Source organism: Erythrolamprus reginae, chromosome 10, assembly GCF_031021105.1.
Source record: "Erythrolamprus reginae isolate rEryReg1 chromosome 10, rEryReg1.hap1, whole genome shotgun sequence".
In the NCBI taxonomy this organism is placed as follows: Eukaryota; Metazoa; Chordata; class Lepidosauria; order Squamata; family Dipsadidae; genus Erythrolamprus; species Erythrolamprus reginae.
This window is the reverse complement of record NC_091959.1, coordinates 28337944-28358841: the sequence shown is the minus strand read 5'-3', so window position 1 is coordinate 28358841 and position 20898 is coordinate 28337944. Positions and strand designations below refer to the sequence as shown.

At 45.7% G+C, this 20898-nt stretch overlaps 2 protein-coding genes across 6 annotated transcripts in view; both read left to right on the top strand.

Annotated features, from left to right (window-relative positions):
- LOC139172821 (protein FAM169B-like) overlaps positions 1-20898 on the top strand; it is a 142612-nt gene that overhangs the window by 71533 nt on the left and 50181 nt on the right. For 3 of the 5 annotated variants that reach the window (XM_070762049.1, XM_070762050.1, XM_070762053.1), the window contains one exon: positions 8174-8273. In XM_070762049.1, coding sequence (XP_070618150.1) covers positions 8174-8273 — 100 coding nt within the window. Of the gene's footprint in view, positions 1-8173; positions 8274-15142; positions 15267-20898 lie in introns of all 5 variants that reach the window. The other 2 variants (XM_070762051.1, XM_070762052.1) reach the window with 1 other exon arrangement.
- LOC139172820 (tigger transposable element-derived protein 1-like) lies at positions 1404-3832 on the top strand. The gene is made up of 2 exons (XM_070762048.1): positions 1404-1990; positions 2376-3832. The coding sequence occupies exons 1-2, from the start codon at positions 1582-1584 to the stop codon at positions 3185-3187; spliced, it is 1221 nt and encodes a 406-aa protein (XP_070618149.1). The 5' UTR covers positions 1404-1581; the 3' UTR covers positions 3188-3832.

Genomic DNA, 20898 nt, shown 5'->3' with positions numbered 1-20898 from the left:
CTTCAGCTGTGCACCACTACATAGAGCGCTGGTGAGACCACATTTGGAATACTGTGTTCAGTTCTGGAGACCTCACCTACAAAAAGATATTGACAACATTGAACGGGTCCAAAGAAGGGCTACAAGAATGGTGGAAGGTCTTAAGCATAAAATGTATCAGGAAAGACTTAATCAACTCAATCTGTATACTCTGGAGGACAGAAGGAAAAGGGGGGGACATGATCGAAACATTTAAAAATGTTAAAGGGTTAAATAAGGTTCAGGAGGGAAGTGTTTTTAATAGGAAAGTGAACACAAGAACAAGGGGACACAATCTGAAGTTAGTTAGGGGAAAGATCAAAAGCAACATGAGAAAATATTATTTTGCTGAAAGAGTAGTAGATCCTTGGAACAAACTTCCAACAGACGTGGTTGGTAAATCCACAGTAACTGAATTTAAACATGCCTGGGATAAACATATATCCATTCTAAGATAAAATACAGGAAATAGTATAAGGGCAGACTAGATGGACCATGAGTTCTTTTTCTACCGTCAGTCTTCTATGTTTCTATATCTATCTATCTATCTATCTATCTATCTATCTATCTATCTATCTATCTATCTATCTATCTATCTATCTATCATCTATCTATCTATCTATCATCTATCTATCTATCTATCTATCTATCTATCTATCTGCAGAGTAACGCAGGAGGACTAGATAAGATATCAGAATATAATGTGGCAATTCGTGAATCAGATAAATGATGAAGACACATTTGTAGAAAACAATAGTTTATTCTTCAATGCAAAATATCTTCAGTCTTCTATATACAGGAACTTTTCATTAGCTATATTCAGCTTACTTACAAGTAGATACCAAACCAATCCAGGTTTCTATTAGATACTAAACCAATCCAGGTTTCTTCGTATCACTATTACGACTCTACTCAATATGTAACTCATGCTCAAACTGCTCCAGCCAGCCAACAGCAAATAACAGCAGATAACCACAGAATAATTGTAAGGTTGATTAGCATCTTATAATGCTCTATCCCAATCAAGTTGCAGTTCACACCCAATGACTCAGCATTAACATGCTTATATTCTGCCCTTTACCTTATATGGTAATACAATGAAACATCACCCAGAATTGTTAATCCTGACAACTTCAACCTAGAAATAAGGAGAAATTTCCTGACAGAACAATCCATCAGTGGAACGGCTTGCCTTTAGAAGTTGTGGGTGCCTCATCACTGGTGGCTTTTAATAAGAGACTGGACAAGCATGTGATCACAATGGTATAGAGTCTCTTACTTGAGCATGTGGTTGGACTAAATGATCTCCAAGGCCCCTTCCAACTCTTTTATTGTTCTACAGTGATCCCTCGATTTGCGCGTTCTCGATTAGCGCGAAACGCTGCAACGCGGTTTTTCAAATAATATTAATTAAAAAATAAGTCCGCATTTTTTTTCCTACACCACGGTTTTTCCCGCCCGATGACGTCATACTGATTGCTGATTGGCCAAAATCTCGACCAATCGTTGCAAACGCAAAAAAAAGCTTTGCAACTGTTGGAACTTGTTCAGACTTGTTGGAAGATGCCTCCTAAACGTTGTGCACGGAGTGGAGGCGGCGACGCTAAAAAGACCAGGAGGATACTCACAATTAAAGAGAAAATTGACATTTTGGACATGCTGAAAGGGGAACGCTCTTATGCAGATGTTGGTCGGCAGTATGGGATCAACGAATCGAGTGTGCGAACCATTCGGGACGACGAGAAAAAGATAAGGCAAAGTTCTCTGATGGCATTCAACAAGGCTGCAAAAAGAATGGTGACGCCTAGAAACAAACGGCTTATGAAGATGGAAGCTGCTTTGTCCCTGTGGGTACAAGACTGCCGCAAAAAGAGCATTGCTTTGGATACCAACACTATAAGGACCAAGGCACAACAATTGTACAACCGTCTTGAAGACACAGAAGAAGGCGATGCAGATGAGGGAAACGCAGGTAAGGGCTGGGGTTTTTTATTCTGTCATTAGATACTGTATTTAAGTGTTTTTTAAGGAAGGAGCAGGGAAGGAGGGAAGGAAGGAGGGAAGGAGGGAGGGAAGGAGGGAGGGAAGGAAGGAAGGGAAGGAAGGAGGGAAGGAGGGAGGGAGGGAGGGAGGGAGAGAAGGGAAGGAGGGAAGGGAAGGAGGGAAGGAAGGAAGGAGGGAAGGAGGGAGAGAAGGGAAGGAGGGAGGGAGAGAAGGGAAGGAGGGAAGGAAGGAGGGAGGGAGGGAAGGAGGGAAGGAGGGAGGGAGGGAAGGAAGGAAGGAGGGAAGGAGGTGGGCATTTACTCTTTATGCTTTCATTCAAGTCACTTCTCTCTCCCTTTCCTGTCATTCTTCAGCCTCAGCCTCAGCCCCAGCCACATTCACAGCAAGCAAAGGGTGGTTTGAGAAATTTCAACGGCGCTATGGCCTGAAGAGTGTGTCATTGCACGGAGAAGCTGCCTCAGCAGATACAGGTGCAGCAGAAAACTTTGTCCAGCGCACGTTTAAAGACCTAATTGCAGAAGGGGGCTACCTTCCAGAACAGGTGTTCAACATGGACGAAACAGGCCTGTTCTGGAAGAGGATGCCTTCAAGGACTTTCTTGATGCAAGATGAAGCCAAAGCCCCTGGCTTTAAGGCCATGAAAGATCGAGTGACTTTGATCATGTGTGGGAATGCAGCAGGCTTTTTGCTGAAGCCAGGGCTAATCTATAAGTCACGAAATCCAAGAGCCCTCAAGAACAGAAACAAGAATTCATTGCCAGTGTACTGGATGCATAATCCTAAAGCATGGATTACAAAACCCCTCACGCGGGACTGGTTTCATCAGTGCTTCATCCCACAGGTGGAGGTGTATTTGGCTCGCAAAGGAATCGATTTCAAAGTGCTTCTCCTAATGGACAATGCTGGTGGCCATGATCACCTGGACCATGAACATGATGGGGTGCAAGTTGAATTCTTGCCACCAAACACCACATCGCTTATCCAGCCGATGGATCAAGGTATTATCCGTGCATTTAAGGCACTGTACACGCGCAATTCTCTTGGAAGCATCGTGGAAGCAATGGATGCTGATGACAACTTCACATTGAAGGCCTACTGGCGTCAGTACACAATTGCATCTTGTCTGAAGAACATTCAGAATGCCTTGATGGATATGAAGACATAGACAATGAATGCCTGCTGGAGGAAATTGTGGCCAGAAGTGGTGCATGATTACAAGGGATTTGCTCCCGAAGAAATCCAAGATGCTGCAGTCCAGACCTCTGTGAAGCTGGCACAGGCACTGGGTGGAGAAGGCTTCGTTGACATGACACCAGAGGAAGTCAATGGTTTGCTTGATGAGCATGGCCTACCGCTGACAGACAAAGATCTGGAGGAGCTGACCAGGTCAGCGAGTGAAGAAGAGGAGGAAGCGGAAGCTGAACAAGCTGAGGAAGAAGAAGATGTTGGCCTAACGCTTGAGCGGCTTGCAGAACTGAACAGAGCTACTTCAAATGTACAACGCATGGTGGAACTTTGGGATCCCAACATGACTCGCTCTATACAGTTTAACGCCTCCCTTGACAACATCTTTGCACCATACAGATCCATGTTAGCCCAGAAAAAGAAACGGCGCCAACAACTGCCCATGACCATGTTTGTCACAAAAACCAAGAGGTCTGTCACACCATCACCTGCAGCATCCATTGTAGAAATGGTGATAGAAGAAGATCCCTAGTTATCCCAGTTATGCTAACCCCCACCCCACCCCAAAAAATGTAAATAAATATGTTATTGTTCATAACTTAAGAGTCTTATTCAATGTGTACAGTAATGGTAATTAAGGGGATGGGAAATGGTAATTTATGGGTTAAAAGTGTTGGGACTGAGTGGCACACAGTACTGTACTGTACATACTGTACAGAAGAATGAATGAATGAATGAATGACTGAGTGAATGAATGAAATTCAAACACAGGTGAGGGCTGGGGGGTTTTATTCTGTCATTACACAGTACAGTACAGTTACAGTTTAAGCGCTTTTTGAGAAAGGAGGGAGAGAAGGGAGGGAGAGAAGGGAGGGAAGGAGGGAGGGAGAGAAGGGAAGGAGGGAGGGAGAGAAGGGAAGGAGGGAAGGAGGGAGGGAAGGAGGGAGGGAGAGAAGGGAAGGAGAGAAGGGAGGGAAGGAGGGAGGGAGAGAAGGGAAGGAGGGAGGGAGAGAAGGGAAGGAGGGAAGGAGGGAGGGAGGGAGAGAAGGGAAGGAGGGAAGGAGGGAGGGAAGGAAGGAGGGAGGGAGAGAAGGGAAGGAGGGAGGGTTGCCATTGCCGCCAGCGCTGCCCCAAGAAAGCCGGTGAGAGGAAGGAAGGAGGGAAGGAGAGAAGGGAAGGAGGGAGGGTTGCCATTGCCGCCAGCGCTGCCCCAAGAAAGCCGGTGAGAGGAAGGAAGGAGGGAAGGAGAGAAGGGAAGGAGGGAGGGTTGCCATTGCCGCCAGCGCTGCCCCAAGAAAGCCGGTGAGAGGAAGGAAGGAGGGAGGGAGAGAAGGGAAGGAGGGAGGGTTGCCATTGCCGCCAGCGCTGCCCCAAGAAAGCCGGTGAGCGGGGCGAATCGGGCGGGCGGGGGGTAGCGGCAAGGAGCCCGGAAAAATCACCATTGCATTGCCAGCCTCCGAACTTGCGTCGCTCCACCTTCTGCGCATGTGCGGCCATGGAACAAAGGGCGCGCATGCGCAGATGGTGTTTTTACTTCCGCATCCAGTATAACGCGGAAATCGGTTAGCGCAGGAGGTCTTGGAACGTAACCCCCGCGCTAACCGAGGGATCACTGTATTAGATATTTTCTAAAGCATCTGGATTTGCCCAGTGGAAAAACGTATCTATTTGCGGAAAAACTTGAGCTGTTACCCAGAATGCATGCAGGCTCATTGATAGGACTGAAGTTCTTTGGTTTGGATGGACGCTGATCTGGAAAAAGAATTTGCATCATAAATAGAAAGTTTCTTACTACATGTTCTTTGACTGTTAGGGTTAGGGTTTGACTTTGACAGTTGGTTTCCTTTCGGTATACCAGAAGGTTTTTAAAAAAATTATTCCAGCAAATTGAGTATTTTAGGACCTATCATGTTGTCATGGAAAATGTGAACCCACAGGCTTGATGGAGAAGAGATTAAAAAATGCCAGCAGTTGCTTCTTGGCCTGCAAGCTGTTCCCAGGTGGAGAGAGAGAGACAGAGACAGAGACAGAGACAGACAGACAGACAGACAGAGAGAAAGAGAGGTTGTGTCTATATCCCAATCGATTTTTCATCCTTTTGGTCTCTTTTTTGAGAGGTTTATTTCTGCTTTGCCTGTTTCCCTGATGTGCCAAGCAAGCAAAGGCTTCAAAGGGCCCAGATGCTGATGAACAGGAGTAGCAGAAGAACAGCAAATAGAAATCGGAGCTTTGAACAGATATAGATAGATACAGATTAACAGACTTGGAAGGGACCTTGTAGGTCATCTAGTCCAACCCCCGCCCCCCGCCCAAGCAGGAGATCCTATACTAGTGATGGTGAACCTTTTCTGATTCACATGCCAAAAGGGTGTGCGTGGGTGTGCTAGCATGCGTGCCAATGCCCACACCGCTTCCCCCCTCCCTCCATGCATGCACACACACCCTGTGCCATCCCCCCGTGTACGCAGACCTTTCTGAAGCCTGGTAGATGAAAAAAATGCCTAAACACACTTCCGGTTTGCCCATTGTGCTTTTTTTTTGCACTTTGGGTAAGGTGACCAGATTCCCCACTTTCTGTGGGACAGTCACGCTTTCTAGCAATTTGTCCCTCGCCCCGGGGCATTTTTAAAAAGTCCCAATTTTTTTGAAACAAGCCACCGGGAAGCTGCGCAAAAGGAAGCCCAGCTTCCGGTCTCACAACTTTTTGCTCTTCACCCCTTCAGCCTCCCACAGCCGTCGATTAACACATCTGGTGCCCCTTCCCACCTTTCTCCCCCCTCTTTTATTTTTCTTTCTTTTTATTTGCTCGCTTCCCCCCTCTTCCTCTTCCACTCTTTGCCCCTGGCTCAATATCAAAGGCGGGAGAAGGAAAGGGAAGTGCGGCCGAGGCATTTGCCCCCACCCTCCTCCGACAGCCCGTCTGCTGTGCTTGGAATCGGGAGGGCGGAGCGGCATTTGTGCCGGGCGGAAAAACCTATCCGCTCCTTCCAAGCAGCAGCTGGCCCAGCGAAGACAGATGGCTTCATCCCGGCTTGGCGTTCGCCCCGGCGCCACCAATTGAGCGACTGAGCATGCTCTGCTTCTGCCTCTGGATCGGCGTCACCTTGGAAGCAGGTGAGAGGCAGCGCAGGAGCCCACCACTGATGGAGAGAGAGATAGAGAAGAAAGGAAGAGAAAGAAAGAGAGAGAGCAAGAGAGAGAGAGAAAGCAAGAGAGCGAGAGTGTAAGAGACAGAGAACGGGAGAGAGAAAGAGAGAGGAAAAGAGAAAGAGTGAGAAAGAGAGAGAGAAAGAGGGGGAGAGAGAAAGAGAGAGAGAAAGAGATAGCAAGAGAGGGAGAGCAAGAGAGAGAGGGAAAGACAGAGAAAGAGAGAGAAAGAGAAAGGGAGGGAGGAAGGAGGGAGGAAGGAAGAGAGGGAGAAAAAAGGAGAGGAAGGGAGAGAGAAAGAATTTTTTTGGCTAATTTTTTGTAGCACCCCCCACCCCATCCACCCCACTCAAGGGTGTCCCTCTTTCCCAATCTTAAAATCTGGTCACTTTAACTTTGGGGCTTCAGAAAGCTTTCCTGAACCCTCTGGAGTACAAAAATCAGCACAACTGCAAAACGGAAGTGCTTTTTTTCAAATTTCTAGTTTGTCCGTTGGGAGATTTTTTTTGCCTTTGGGGTTTCAGGGAAGCTTCCCTGAAGCCTCTGGAGGGTGAAATGACCTTTCCCAAGGCTGAAAATCAGCTAGCTGACACAGGGCAAAGTCTTGCATGCCCTTCAGTATGGCTCCACGTGCCACCTACTTCCCATAGGTTTGCCATCATGGCTCTATACCATTTTTGACTGATAGCAGTCTGCTCTCTTCTTGAAAGCCTCCAGTGATGAAGCACCCACAACTTCCAAAGGCAACTTCTGTTCCATGGATTGATTGTTCGCACTGTGAGAAAGTTCCCCCTTGTTTCCAGGTTGAATCCCTCCTTGTTCCTTGTTCATTTTCCATTCATTATTCCTTGTCTGGCCTTCAGGTACCTGGAAAAATAGCTTGACGCCTTTCTCTCTATGGCAGCCCCTCAAATATTGGAAGATGCTATCATGGCTCCCCTGGTCCTCCTCTTCACTAGACTAGCCATCCCCACTTCCTGCAACTGTTCATCATATGTTTTAGCTTCCAGTCCCCTCATCATCCTTTTTTTACAGTCTTAACATTTTTGAGCAGTGTGTCCTTTCACTTCTTCCCTCTCTCCCTCCCTCTTGAGACAAATAACATACAAATATTGGAAACTCTAATTTGTTCAGAAAAGGGACATTCTGCCCTTTCTTTTAGCAGCTCTAGAGAGATCGAAACCAACAAAACTATCCTTTGCTAAAATCCTGAATTGATGTAGTAGCAATACACCTTTCCCCATATTTGGAAAATTAATGCCCTTTGCAAAATCGAATTCCAAATTGAATGGTTTACAGGAAGCAAAAAAAGAAAAGGAGAGGAAAAAGCAAGTATTAATGTCCGCTTTAAAATGTGGTTGATAGAAAAGTCCCAATTTAAATAGCATTGCTGTTCAGAATAGAATAACAGAGTTGGCAGGAATCTTAGAGGTCTTCTAGTCCAACCCTCTGCTTAGGCAGAAAACCTTCCACCATTTCAGACAAATGGTTGTCCAATATCTTCTTTAAAAGTTTGAGTACTGGAGCACTCACAACTTCTAAAGGCAAGCCGTTCCACTGCTTAATTGTTCTCACCAGTAGGAAATTCTCCTTGATTAGTTTCCATCCATTGCTTTTTGTCCTGCTTTCTGGTGCTTTTGAAAATAGTTTGATCCCCTCTTTTTGGTGGCAGCCCCTCAAATATTGGAAACTATCATATCACTCCTAGTCCTTCTGTTCATTACGCTAGACTTTCATTAAAAGTTTTAATTCTTGTTTTTTGTTTTTGTAAGTGGTTCACTTTGAAAACGCAAGCGTAAAATATTCTCTTTGATTACAGATTAAAATAGAGGTTTCGTCAATGAGCTTCCTTCCTCTGTACAGAGATGACAAGGAATGCTGCCTCCTGGTATACACTGATCCCCAAGATAAGAACACAGGTTAGTAAATAGATTGTGTGCCCCCCCCTTTATTTCAGCATGGCTTTGAATGTTTGGATGCACGAAAAACAATTTGGCTCCTGGCACGTGAGCATATGTAAAAACCATTTGGGAATTCTGTGCCAGTTACTCTGGGCACAGAGGGAAGGGTTAGGAGATGAACAGAACTCAGCTTCTAAATGCAAAATACTTTTTCAGGAGTGGCTTCCCTGAAACCTGTCTGCTCTTCTCATCAGAATGGCATTTTGAGTCGTCCAGGAGTTTCAGTGACCAAATAGCAAATAGATCTTGCAATAAAATGCTGTGGCATCAGCGTTCTAAATTCAGAATTGAGTGATGAAAACATACAAAGAACGGTTGCAGGAACTGGCCAGTCTAGAGAGAAGACGTACTAGGGGTGACATGCATAGAACAAAATTCTTTATTGGCCAAGTGTGGGACACACAAGGAATTTTTCTTTGGTGCAGATGCTCTCACTGTACATAAAAGAAAAGATACATTTGTCAAGAATCATAAGGTACAACATTTAATGATTGTCATAGGAAACAAATAAGCAATCAGAAAACAATATTAATATAAATTGTAAGGATACAAGCAACAATTTACAGTCATATAGGAGTTGGGTGATAGGAATGATGAGACGACTAATATGTCAGCCTCCCAATAAATATCTGAGAAATAAAACAAAAGTCTAAGCCTTGGCCTTCTTCCAAGTTCCAATTTATTAATGGAGCCCTCTGGGTTACGAACTGTAGTTAAACCGATTCTAACTTTCCTTCAGTTCCCCACCCAGGTTAAGGTTCACCGCTCGTCCCCACACCTACAAGTTCATCACGTGGACCACTCCACTTCTCACAGTGTCCATGGTCCAACCCCGTATTTCCAGCTGGTGCAGAACAAAGGATGACCTTGAATCTTCTGGAAGGAATGTGTTGTGGCTAGTAACTTTCTCCTCACATGCAACCACCCCTCCCCAATTCCCACAGAACTACTCTAATTGTGGCAGGCCAAAGCCTTCACTCAAACGATGGCTTGGGTCTGACATAATAGTAATAATAATGCAGCCTTAGTGAATAGTTTGACAGTGGTGAAGGAATTATTTGTTTAGCAGAGTGGTGGCGTTTGGGAATTTTTTTTTCTTGTGTCTAGTTCTTCTGGTGTGCAGTGCTCTATAGCCTTGTTCTGAGGCTAGGAATTGAAGCAATTTATGTCCAGGATGCGAGGGGTCAGTAAATATTTTCTTTTTTGACTTTTGCAATCTACAGGTCCTTAATGGAAGGCAGTTTCAGGCCAAAGTCATTATGTGAAGTCCAAGGTGGGCCTGACACAGCTTGGGAGTGAGAGAGAGAGAGAGATATGCCACCACACATTCCTTTCTCCAGATGCCATAGTAACAAACACAGGAAGGAATCAGGAATCCTGCATAGGATTGGCCCTCATGACTGCACTTGTGGGTGTGGGTATGTGAGATGGGGTTTTGACCCGGATGTAATCTAAGGGACTCAGAGTTGGAATGATTCCAGTCGAATCCAGACATGGCCGTTAATAAATCCTACCCGGTGAGAAGCAAGTACGATGGGCCCAATATTTCAGACGGCTCAATTTTACACTGAAACATATCCCAGCTGGGAAGAACCTCATTGCTGATGTTCTGTCACAAAAACCACAGTACAATAGCAAGAGAGAGGAAGAAGTACATCCAATCATCCCATGTACTTCCCCTCCTCCTGAAAGTAAGGAGAAAGCTGCACCTGTCCTCACCCGAGAAGGGGGAATGGGAAACCAAATTGAAGTCAGCATTGCCCACTGACCCGTGGTTCAATGACCATAAGGAAACCCTAACACTGAGGGAAGGCTTGGTTTTGGAACGGAACCATGCTATATGTGCCTGCCAGCCTGCAACTAGATATTCTCCAATGGAGTCATGACTCCATACTAGGGGGCTACTTCGGGTTCCTGAAAACATTGCATCTGGCACGGAGACAGTTTTGGTGGCCCAGAATGAGAACGGACGTTGAAGATTAGGTGAAAGGTTGTGCTACCTGTGCCACCAGAAAGCATCGGCCTGGACCCCCCCCCCCCCGGATTGCTGCAGCAAGTAGCCAACCCTACTAGGCCCTGGGAAGAAATAGCGATGGATTTCATAATGGAGCTCCCCGAGAGCAAGGAAAACACTGTTATTTGGACTGTCATCGATTTGTTCTCCAAACAAGCCCATTTCATCGCATGTTCGGGGCTACCCACAGTCAGACACTTGGCTAAATTATTCTTAAAACACATTTACAGATTGCATGGAGTCCCCCGCAGAATCATATCAGATCGGGGGGTCCAATTCACAGCCAGATTCTGGAGAGAATTCATCCGCACCATTGGTTCCACCCAAGGACTCAGTTCTGCGTTTCACCCTTCCACAGATGGAGCAGTAGAAAGAGCTAATGCCCTAGTGGAACAGTATCTTAGATGTTATGTGAGTTACCAGCAGAACAATTGGGCTGAATTGCTGCCTTTTGCAGAAGTAGCGTACAATAATTCTATACACAGCGGCACGGGACTAACCCCTTTCCAGGTTACCAGTGGTTAAAATTTTGTTCCCATGCCGGAACTACCTACAGAACCTCCCTCGTCTATCACTTTGGTGGAGTGGATGGAGAAGCTGAAGAGAGGATGGGAGAATACCAAGAAAGCGCTGACGGAGGCAGCGCAAGCCTGCAAGAAACAAGCAGATAAGCACTGATCTCCCCAACCCCCTTTTCAAGTGGGAGATAAAGTTTTCCTGTCTACCAAATACATTTGGTTAAGGCTGCCTAGCAAAAAGCTAGGCCCCAAATTCCTGGGCCCTTTCCCAATAATGAAATCAACCCGATCATGGTGCAGCTCGCGCTGCCTAGAATCCTAGGGAGGATCCACCCTGTATTTAATGGCAGCCTGCTTAAGCCGGTGATCAGGTCCAACATAAGGTCACACGCAGAGCCGCCCCCTTCCCCTGTAGTGATTCAGGGGGAACCCTACTATGAAGTGAAAAAAAAATTGGATTTCAGCATTTTCAAGGGAAATTTGCAATACCTAATTAATTGGAGGGGTACCCTCTGTCGGAGGCTACCTAGGTAAAGAGTCAGAATGTCAGTGCTGATAGGTTAGTCAAGCAGTTCCATGAGAATTATACGAACAAGCCAAAGGGTCCCGGAGGGGGAAGGTAGGATGGTTTAGAACGGTCGAATCCAGACATGGCCGCTAATAAATCCTACCCGGTGAGAAGCACAGGCGTGGAATTGTTTTATTTCTCGGAATGCCGTTTTGGTTCGCTAACAGGCATGTTGGCAGATCTGATTTTATACCACCAAAAAAATCAATTTATATAATTATACAATTTTTTATCTTACATTTTATATATTTATAGATATTTTTTAATGTTTTAGTGTTTGAAATTGCTATTAACTGCTATTTTACATTGTTATTAATTTAATTGATTTTTTAATATATTGGGGTTCTAAATTAATGGATGATTGGGATAAATATGCTTGTGGCTATGAGTGGAATGACTGGTATGATTGGGTTGGTGGGGGTGGATGGGGTTATGGTATGGATGAGATGATTGATAGTAGTATGAATGATAGATTTGGCCCACCTGACGCTCGGGAGACAGGAGAGGAAGGGGCCCCGATCTCTGGGGTGGCAGAGGGTCGGAGTATTCCAGTGTTGCTGGGGAGAGGCAGATATGGCGGGGGCCACAGAGTTAGCCGTTCCAGGGGAACGAGGGACCGTTGCTTAATCTTGGGTACTGGTGATGAGTGTAAACTCTGGCCCTGGGCTTAGGTTGCTGCTGCTTAATGCCAGGTCGGTGGTAAATAAAGCTCTCCTCATCCGGGATCTGATCCTGGATGAGGAGGCCGACCTGGCATGTATTACTGACACCTGGCTGGGCCAGGAGGGAGGTGTTTCTCTCTCTGAAATTTGCCCAGCTGGGTTTCAGATATGGCATCAACCTCGACCCCAGGGAAGGGGGGGAGGAGTGGCTATTATAGCCAGGGAGACCCTTCGCCTACGTAGACTCATTGCTCTGGAAATTGCGGGTTGCGAGTCTCTCTTGATGAAGTTGGACTCAGGGGTTCAGGTGGGCTTATTTCTCACGTACCTGCCTCCCAGCTGCGTGTCAAAAGCCCTGCCTGTGCTACTGGAGGAGGTAGCCGGGTTGGCGGTGGAGTTCCCCGGACTTATTGTCCTGGGGGACTTCAATCTGCCGTCACTCGGCGAAACCTCTGGGTTGGCACAGGAGTTCATGGCCACCATGACAGCCATGGACCTGACTCAAGTAGTTCAGGGTCCGACTCACGAGGGAGGGCACGCACCTGACATGGTATTTCTTCCTGAGCAATTGAGTAATGGTCTGAGACTAAGGGGCTTAGAAGCATTGCCTTTGTCATGGTTAGACCATTTCCTACTACGGCCTGACTTCCTGGCTCCAATCCTTCCCCGCAGGGAGGCGGAACCAATGAAGATGTTCCGCCCCAGACGCCTGATGGACCCAGAGGGCTTTCAGACGGCGCTTGGGGTTATTCCAGAGGCACTCGTCCACAGTTCGGCGGAGTCTCTTGCAGAGGCCTGGAACAGGGCTGCGGCGGAGGCTCTTGACCGGATTGCGCCTTTGCGACCTCTCCGTGGTGCTAGACCCCATGGTTCAACGAGGAGCTCTGGGAGTTGAAACGCCAAAAGAGACGTCTAGAGAAGCGATGGAGGAAGAGTAGGTCTGAATCTGATCGAACACTTGTAAGAGCTTTTATTAAGACTTACAAAGTGGCGCTCAAGACGGCAAGATGCGAGTACCATGCCGCCTTGATTGCATCAGCGGAATCCCACCCGGCCGCTCTGTTTAGGGTGACCCGCAGAGTAGTGCCGAGGATTTTAACACGTTTTTCGCTGATAAAGTCGCTCAGATCCGGGCCGACCTCGACTCCAATTGTAAAACAGAGTCGGCTGACAACGAGTCAGTCGAGGTGACTGGGGCACGTACTTGTCCACCTGTCTGGGAAGAGTTTGATCTGGTGACACCTGATGAAGTGGACAAGGCCATTGGAGCTGTGAGTTCCACCACCTGTTTACTGGATCCGTGTCCCTCCTGGTTGGTTTCGGCCAGCAGGGAGGTGACACGGAGCTGGGCCCAGGAGATTACCAACGCTTCCTTGGGGAGGGGAGTTTTTCCAACATTCTATAAAGAAGCGATTGTGCGCCCCCTCCTCAAGAAGCCTTCCCTGGACCCAGCCGTACTTAATAACTACCGTCCAGTCTCCAACTTCCCTTTATGGGGAATTGTTGAGAAGGTGGTGGCACTCCAGCTCCAACGGTCCTTGGAAGAAGCCGATTATCTAGGTCCCCGGCAGTCTGGTTTCAGGCCCGGTTACAGCACGGAAACTGCTTTGGTCGCGTTGATGGATGATCTCTGGCGGGCCCGGGCCCGGGGTTTATCCTCTGTCCTGGTGCTCCTTGACCTCTCAGCGGCTTTCGATACCATCGACCATGGTATCCTTCTGCACCGGCTGGAGGGGTTGGGGGTGGGAGGCACTGTTCTCCAGTGGTTCTCCTCCTACCTCTCTGGCCGGTCGCAGTCGGTGTTAGTGGGGGGTCAGAGGTCGGTTCCGAGGTCTCTCCCTTGTGGGGTGCCTCAGGGGTCGGTCCTCTCCCCCCTGCTATTTAATATCTACATGAAACCGCTGGGTGAGATCATCCAAGGACATGGGGTGAGGTATCATCAATATGCTGATGATACCCAGCTTTACATCTCCACCCCATGTCCAGTCAACGAAGCGGTGGAAGTGATGTGCCGGTGCCTGGAGGCTGTTGGGGCCTGGATGGGTGCCAGCAGACTCAAACTCAACCCGGATAAGACGGAGTGGCTGTGGGTTTTGCCTCCCAAGGACAATCCCATCTGTCCGTCCATTACCCTGGGGGGGAACTATTGACCCCCTCAGAGAGGGTCCGCAACTTGGGCGTCCTCCTCGATCCACAGCTTACATTAGAGAACCATCTTTCAGCTGTGGCGAGGGGGGCGTTTGCCCAGGTTCGCCTGGTGCACCAGTTGCGGCCCTATCTGGACCGGGACTCATTGCTCACAGTCACTCATGCCCTCATCACCTCGAGGTTCGACTACTGTAATGCTCTCTACATGGGGCTACCTTTGAAAAGTGTTCGGAAACTCCAGATCGTGCAGAATGCAGCTGCGAGAGCAGTCATGGGCTTACCTAGGTATGCCCATGTTTCACCATCACTCCGCAGTCTGCATTGGCTGCCGATCAATTTCCGGTCACAATTCAAAGTGTTGGTTATGACCTTTAAAGCCCTTCATGGCACTGGACCAGAATATCTCCGGGACCGACTCCTGCCGCACGAATCCCAGCGACCGATTAGGTCCCACAGAGTGGGCCTTCTCCGGGTCCCGTCAACTAAACAATGTCGGTTGGCGGGCCCCAGGGGAAGAGCCTTCTCTGTGGCGGCACCGGCCCTCTGGAACCAACTCCCCCCAGAGATTAGAACTGCCCCTACTCTCCCTGCCTTCCGTAAACTCCTTAAAACCCACCTTTGCCGTCAGGCATGGGGGAATTGAAACACCTCCCCCGGGCTTGTTCAATTTTATACATGGTATGCTTGTGTGCATGTCTGTTAGTATATGAGGTTCTTTTAAATCTTTAAATATTTTAAAGTATTTGAATTATTTATGATTTGTTATATCTTGTTGTGAGCCGCCCCGAGTCTTCGGAGAGGGGTGGCATTCAAATCTAAATAATAAATAAATAATAAATAAATAAATAATAAATAAAATCGATTCCAGTAAAGCAGCCTTTTGCAATTTTTTCTGCAGTTCTAACTATCCACTGAAGTCTGTGTCTGTCTTGTTGGGTTGCAGAACTGAACCAAACAGTTATAGAGGTGCAGATGACAACAGTATTCCAGTATTTGAGGGGTTGTCACCAAAATATCTGAAGGCAGGAGAAGAAGCAACAGGTTGAAACTGATCAAGAAGAGAGACAACGTAGAACTAAGGAAACATTATTATTATTATTATTATTATTATTATTATTATTATTATTATTATTATTATTATTTCAATACACCTCAGCAAACGAGATCACTATGCTGGATTTCGTATTTCATCACCAGTCGGGCACTTCCCAAGCACCTAGGACTGCATGATGTAGCGGCGAATTATGTTTGCCGATTCCAGTAAAGCAGCCTTTTGCAATTGACAGACGGAGATTTTGTCAATTCCGATGGTTTTCAAATGTCCACTGAGATCCTTTGGCACTGCGCCCAGCATGCCAAGTACCACTGGGACCACTTTCACTGGCTTATGCCAGAGTCCTTGCAGCTCGATTTTTAGATCTTCATATTTCACTAATTTCTCTAGCTGCTTCTCCTCAATTCTGCTGTCTCCTGGGATTGCGATGTCGATGATCCATACTTTCTTTTTCTCCACGATCACAATGTCTGGTGTGTTATGCTTCAGAATTCGGTCAGTCTGAAGTCAGAAGTCCCACAGTAGTTTTGCTTGCTCATTTTTGACCACTTTTTCGGGCTTATGATCCCGCCAGTTCTTTGTCACTGGTAAATGGTAGTTCCGGCACAAGTTCCAGTGGATCATCTGTGCCACAGCATCATGTCTATGCTTGTAGTCAGTCTGTGCAATCTTTTTCCAGCAGCTGAGTATGTGATCGATTGTTTCATCTGTTTCTTTACAGAGTCTGCACTTTGGATCGTCTGTTGATTTTTCAATTCTGGCTTTGACAGCATTTGTTCTAATGGCCTGTTCTTGTATCGCCAGTATTAGTCCTTCTGTCTCCTTTTTGAGTGTTCCACTTGTAAGCCATGACCAGGTCTTTTCTTTATCCACTTTGCCTTCAATTTTCTCCAAGAACTGGCCATGCAATGCTTTGTGCCGCCAACTGTCCATACGACATTGAGTTACAGTTGTTCTGTACTGATGCTTAGTTTGCTTCACCTTGAGAAGTTTCCTATTGTTGACCTCCATCAATGCTGACTCTTTCCTCTCCTTCAAATAGTCAGCTAATGCATGCTTCTCTTCTTCCACTGTCTGCTTCACTTGCAAAAGTTCTCTGCCGCCTATTTTCCTTGGTAAATACAGCCTGTCAACGTCACTGTGGGGGTGTAGTGTATGATGGATCGTCATTAATTTTCTGGTTTTCCTGTCCAGGTTGTCCAGCTCTGCTTGAAACCAGTTCACTATGCCAGCTGTGTATCTAATGACAGGTATGGCCCACGTATTTATAGCCTTGATAGTGTTGCCACCACTCAGTTTGCTCTTCAAAATTTTTCTGGTCCTCTGGATGTACTCTGCTGATCACAGTTTTCACATGGCCATGCTTGATATTATCCAGTTGCAAGATGCCCAAGTATCTGTAGGCTTCTGGTTGGTGGCACTTGATGGTTTGACCATTTGGCATTTCAATGCCCTCACCTTCAGTGATTTCCCCCTTTTTCAGTGCCACTGTGGCACGTTTATCCAGGCCAAACTCCATGCTGATGTCATTGCTGAAGATTCACACAGTGTTGGTTAGTGACTGTATCTCAGTTTCTGATTTTCCGTACAACTTCAGGTCATCCATATACAGCAGGTGTGAAATTTTTGGTGAATTCCTAGCAGTTTGTGTCGCAGATAGACTCAAAATAGGATCAGCCCGCGTGAGCTGAAATGAGACTAACCACGGAGGCAATGGAAATAAGCTGCGAGGAAATCTTCAAAACGAAGTTATTTTTATTTAGAAGAAGTATAAAAAGTAATAATGCCTGAGAGCAGGCAAGAGACATGTCTTTACATCGTAAGACTTCTCAAGATAAGATGGAGAGGAAGTGAGGAAAGCAGGTTTATATCATAGAAAGGGAGGAGCTACATTAACATGCAAGAGTTAACTATTTAACTACTGAATGTTTCTAGATGTCTCTGGAGGCTGTCAATACACAGCGTGACACCCCTTCTTTGGCAGTCATCAGAGACATCGGTTCACATAAGGCACATTTTCTTGGAGAGGCATTTGTGTTGGTCAGCTGGCAATGGCTTATTCAGCAGGTCAGTGATCTGTTCAGTAGTAGGCACATACTGTATTTTCACGAATCCTTCTTTCACACTTTCTCTGGTATTTCTATACCGGATGTCAATGTGCCATGAACGAGCTCCAACATATTCAGCTTCAGCTATGTATGTAACTGAAACATTATCTTCCATAATAACAATAGGTTTCTTGGGACATTCCCAAATACTATCAATAAGAGCAGAAACAGAGGTTAAAGCATTACAACAATCAGAAACACATGCATATTCAGCCTCAGTTGAAGAGCAAGAATTAAACTTATGTTTTCTAACTTTCCAAAAAATTGGACAACCATTTAAAAACATTATGTAACCAGAAGTTCTTTTTCGTGTTTCTACATCACCTGCCCAGTCAGCATCTGCGTAGCAAATCACTTCAGGGTACTTATCATGTTTCGGCCCCAGGAACAACTTCATGTCCTTTGTAAGTTTCATGTATCTCAGCAGTCTCTTTATGCATGTCCAGTGGAACATAGTCGCTTTGCAAACATACCGGGACAAAAGATTCACACTCAGTGAAATGTCTGGTCTTGTCCAACTGCTGATGCACAATAATGATCCAATCACTGACCGATACAGCGTTTGGTTCTCAAATAGAGGATACTCTTGTTGGGCTAACCTGTAAAAATCAGTTTGCATGGGAGAACGACAAGTATGTGCATCAGACATATTACAGTTCTGCAAAAGTTGGTCAACCTTACTTTCTTGTGAAAGAGAGAACCCCTTCTCAGTTTTCTCAATCTGAACACCTAGATAATCATTAATATGTCCTAGGCTTTTTAAAGTGAAATGTTTTTCTAGACCCCTGGCAAAAGTTTCACTCATGCGTTTGTTGGGATCAATGTAAACAATATAATCAACATAAACAAGAACAATTTCATAAACTTTACCTTGCCCTTTTGTGAACACGCATTCATCAGAGACGGACTTAATAAAGCCTAATGAATTTAGCTTTTAAATGAGGCAGCGATACCACATGAGGGAGCTCTGTTTCAGGCCATAAAGACTATTCTGCAGGTACCAGACATCCCCTTCTCGGTCCTGGAACCTGGGTGCACTCTTGACGTAGATCTCTTCATTTAGATCAGCGTTCAGGTAGGCAGGCTCAACGTCGAACTGAAAAACCTCTACGTTCAAAGCAATAGCGGTAGTTAGGGCAATTTTGACACTTTCATTTCTGACAGTGGGTGAAAAAGTATCAGTGTAGTCATCAGGATACACCTGTGAATATCTTTGTGCTACAAGTCTTGCTTTGTATAGCTTTCCTTCATTTGCTTTTTGTTTGACTCTGTACACCCAACGTGTGCCAATGACTTTCTTGTTTGCTGGAGGCTCAACTTGTTGGAATACCTTAAGTTTCTTTAAACAGTCCAGTTCACGTTCCATAGCCTCATACCACTTCTCTTGTTCAGATTCAGGTAAAAGTCTTATTTGATGAAAATTTTCAGGAGGAAGTGTAACATTGTTACATAAGAAAGGAAAAGGAGTGTAAGATACTTGCTATGCATATCTCTTTGGAGGAGTTCCTTTGGTGGTTCTCTTTGAACGCCTTGGAACCTTGGTCCATTCTTCATCATCATCTCCGTCTCCAAGTTCATCGTCAGGGTCATCATCTGCGACTGTTGAAGACTGTTCATCATCTGGAACATCAGGATCATCTGGGACAGCTGCCTGAGAGTCAGGTTTTGCTGCACCTTCAACATCATCCTTAGGAAAATAAACTGAAGTATCATTACTATGTATACTGGACCAATTAGTGTCTTCCTCAAATTTAGTTGAATTAGAAATAACAGTTCTATGATAAGTGTCAGCAAATTTGTAGTATTTAGAGCTTTCATCAAACCTGATGAATCTCATCCTTTGTGACACTGGACCTCCTTTTCTTCTTTGATCAAGTGGAATGTTAACAGTGGTATAACAGCCAAAAATGTGGATGTTTTGAACATCAGGCTTCTTTGCATGAAGCAAGTAATAAGGAGTCTCTTGTATAACGCTACTCCAAGTTCTGTTAACAATATAATTAGCATACCTTAATGCTTCGCCCCAGTATGAATTGTCCATGTCAGCATCCTCTAGGAGACAACGAAATATTGTCTGTAAGACCCCATTCCTTCTCTCTGAAATTCCATTCTGAGGAGGCGAATGAGGAGGAGACGTCTGTTGACGGATTCCATTTCTTTTCATCCATCCTTGGAACTGCTGGGACATGAATTCTCCACCACGATCACTTTGAATTCGTTTGATCCAGACATCGTATTGCGTAAGTACCTCTGCAGCAAAGTCTTTAAAGATCTGAAAAGCCTCAGATTTTTGTTTCATTAGAAACACAAAACCATATCTTGAGTAACTATCAACAATAGTTAAGAAATACTTACTGTTACATTTAGTAGGCCGAAATGGACCGACAATGTCGGTGTGGACCAATTCAAAAATGCGTGTGGACAATCTTAGGGCATGCCTGGCAACCGGAGATGCCTTGGACTTTGCTGTGTTGCAAACCTTACAATCAAGATGAACCTTGCAATCACCATCAATTTTAAAACCATTCACAAACTCAGGCATCTTTGCTAAAACGGGATAAGATGCATGGCCCAAGCGACAGTGCCATCTATGAATACACCTGGAATGAAAAGATTTGTTTGTTAATACAGGTTTAAAATTAGAAATAGCATCAGGGACCTCTTGGACTTCATTGGCTTTATGAGCCTTTGTAGTTATAGTGGCACCAGGTTTTCTCTCTGGACCTGTGCCTTTGCCCTTTGGAACTTTCATACTTACATCACCCTTAGGAGGAGGTTTTGGTTTTAAATAATGAACACCTCTGATAGGGATACCAGTAGCAAGGATTTGGCCATCCTTCATGATGTAAGCTTCCGATAGTTCTTGAGTCACTGTAGTCCCTAAGTCTTCATTCAGGCAGTACACGCTGAGTATGTTGTTCTTGGCACTTGGAACGTAGAAAACACATGTGATGTGTCTGTCCAGTTCTTTCACGAAGACAGTTCCTTCTCCTTCCATTTTGCAGAGATAGACTCCTACACCAATCACTTCTTTGACGTCAGCCTTGTGGAGCTCGGTGAAAAATTCCTTCTGGTATGCGATGTGCACGGCTGCTCTGCTGTCCAATCTCCATAAGTGACGAATGTCATACTGTGGACTCTTGTCAGGAACAGTGTTGAGGAGGAGAATGTTAAAATAAACATGTTTCTCACCTTTCCAGTCTCGTGGAGTTGACTTGGAACCCCCGGAGCCTCGACCTCTGGATCCTTTTCCACGCGCTCCTTTGGGTTGAGTAGGATATGAAGGAGATTCAGATTCGCCAGATTGAACACTTTGTAAATCACTGGATTGAGATTTTTGAGTGTCATCTTTCTTAGATTGTTTCTGGCATGTGTATCTCGAAGTGTAATCTTTTTGTTGATAGTTCTTGGCCAAGTTAGGTTTGTATGCAGATGACATTGGTCTGAGTCTAGTGTGCAGAAAACCTTCTTCTTCAACTAACATGTTACAGAGTCTCTGTGTAGTTCTTTG

Bases quoted from the DNA above. Each gene is read 5' to 3' on its own strand.
- LOC139172820 (XM_070762048.1), top strand. From the start codon at position 1,582: ATGCCTCCTAAACGTTGTGCACGGAGTGGAGGCGGCGACGCTAAAAAG. The intron at 1,991-2,375 runs GTAAGGGCTGGG...GTCATTCTTCAG, and splicing joins TGCAGATGAGGGAAACGCAG to CCTCAGCCTCAGCCCCAGCC.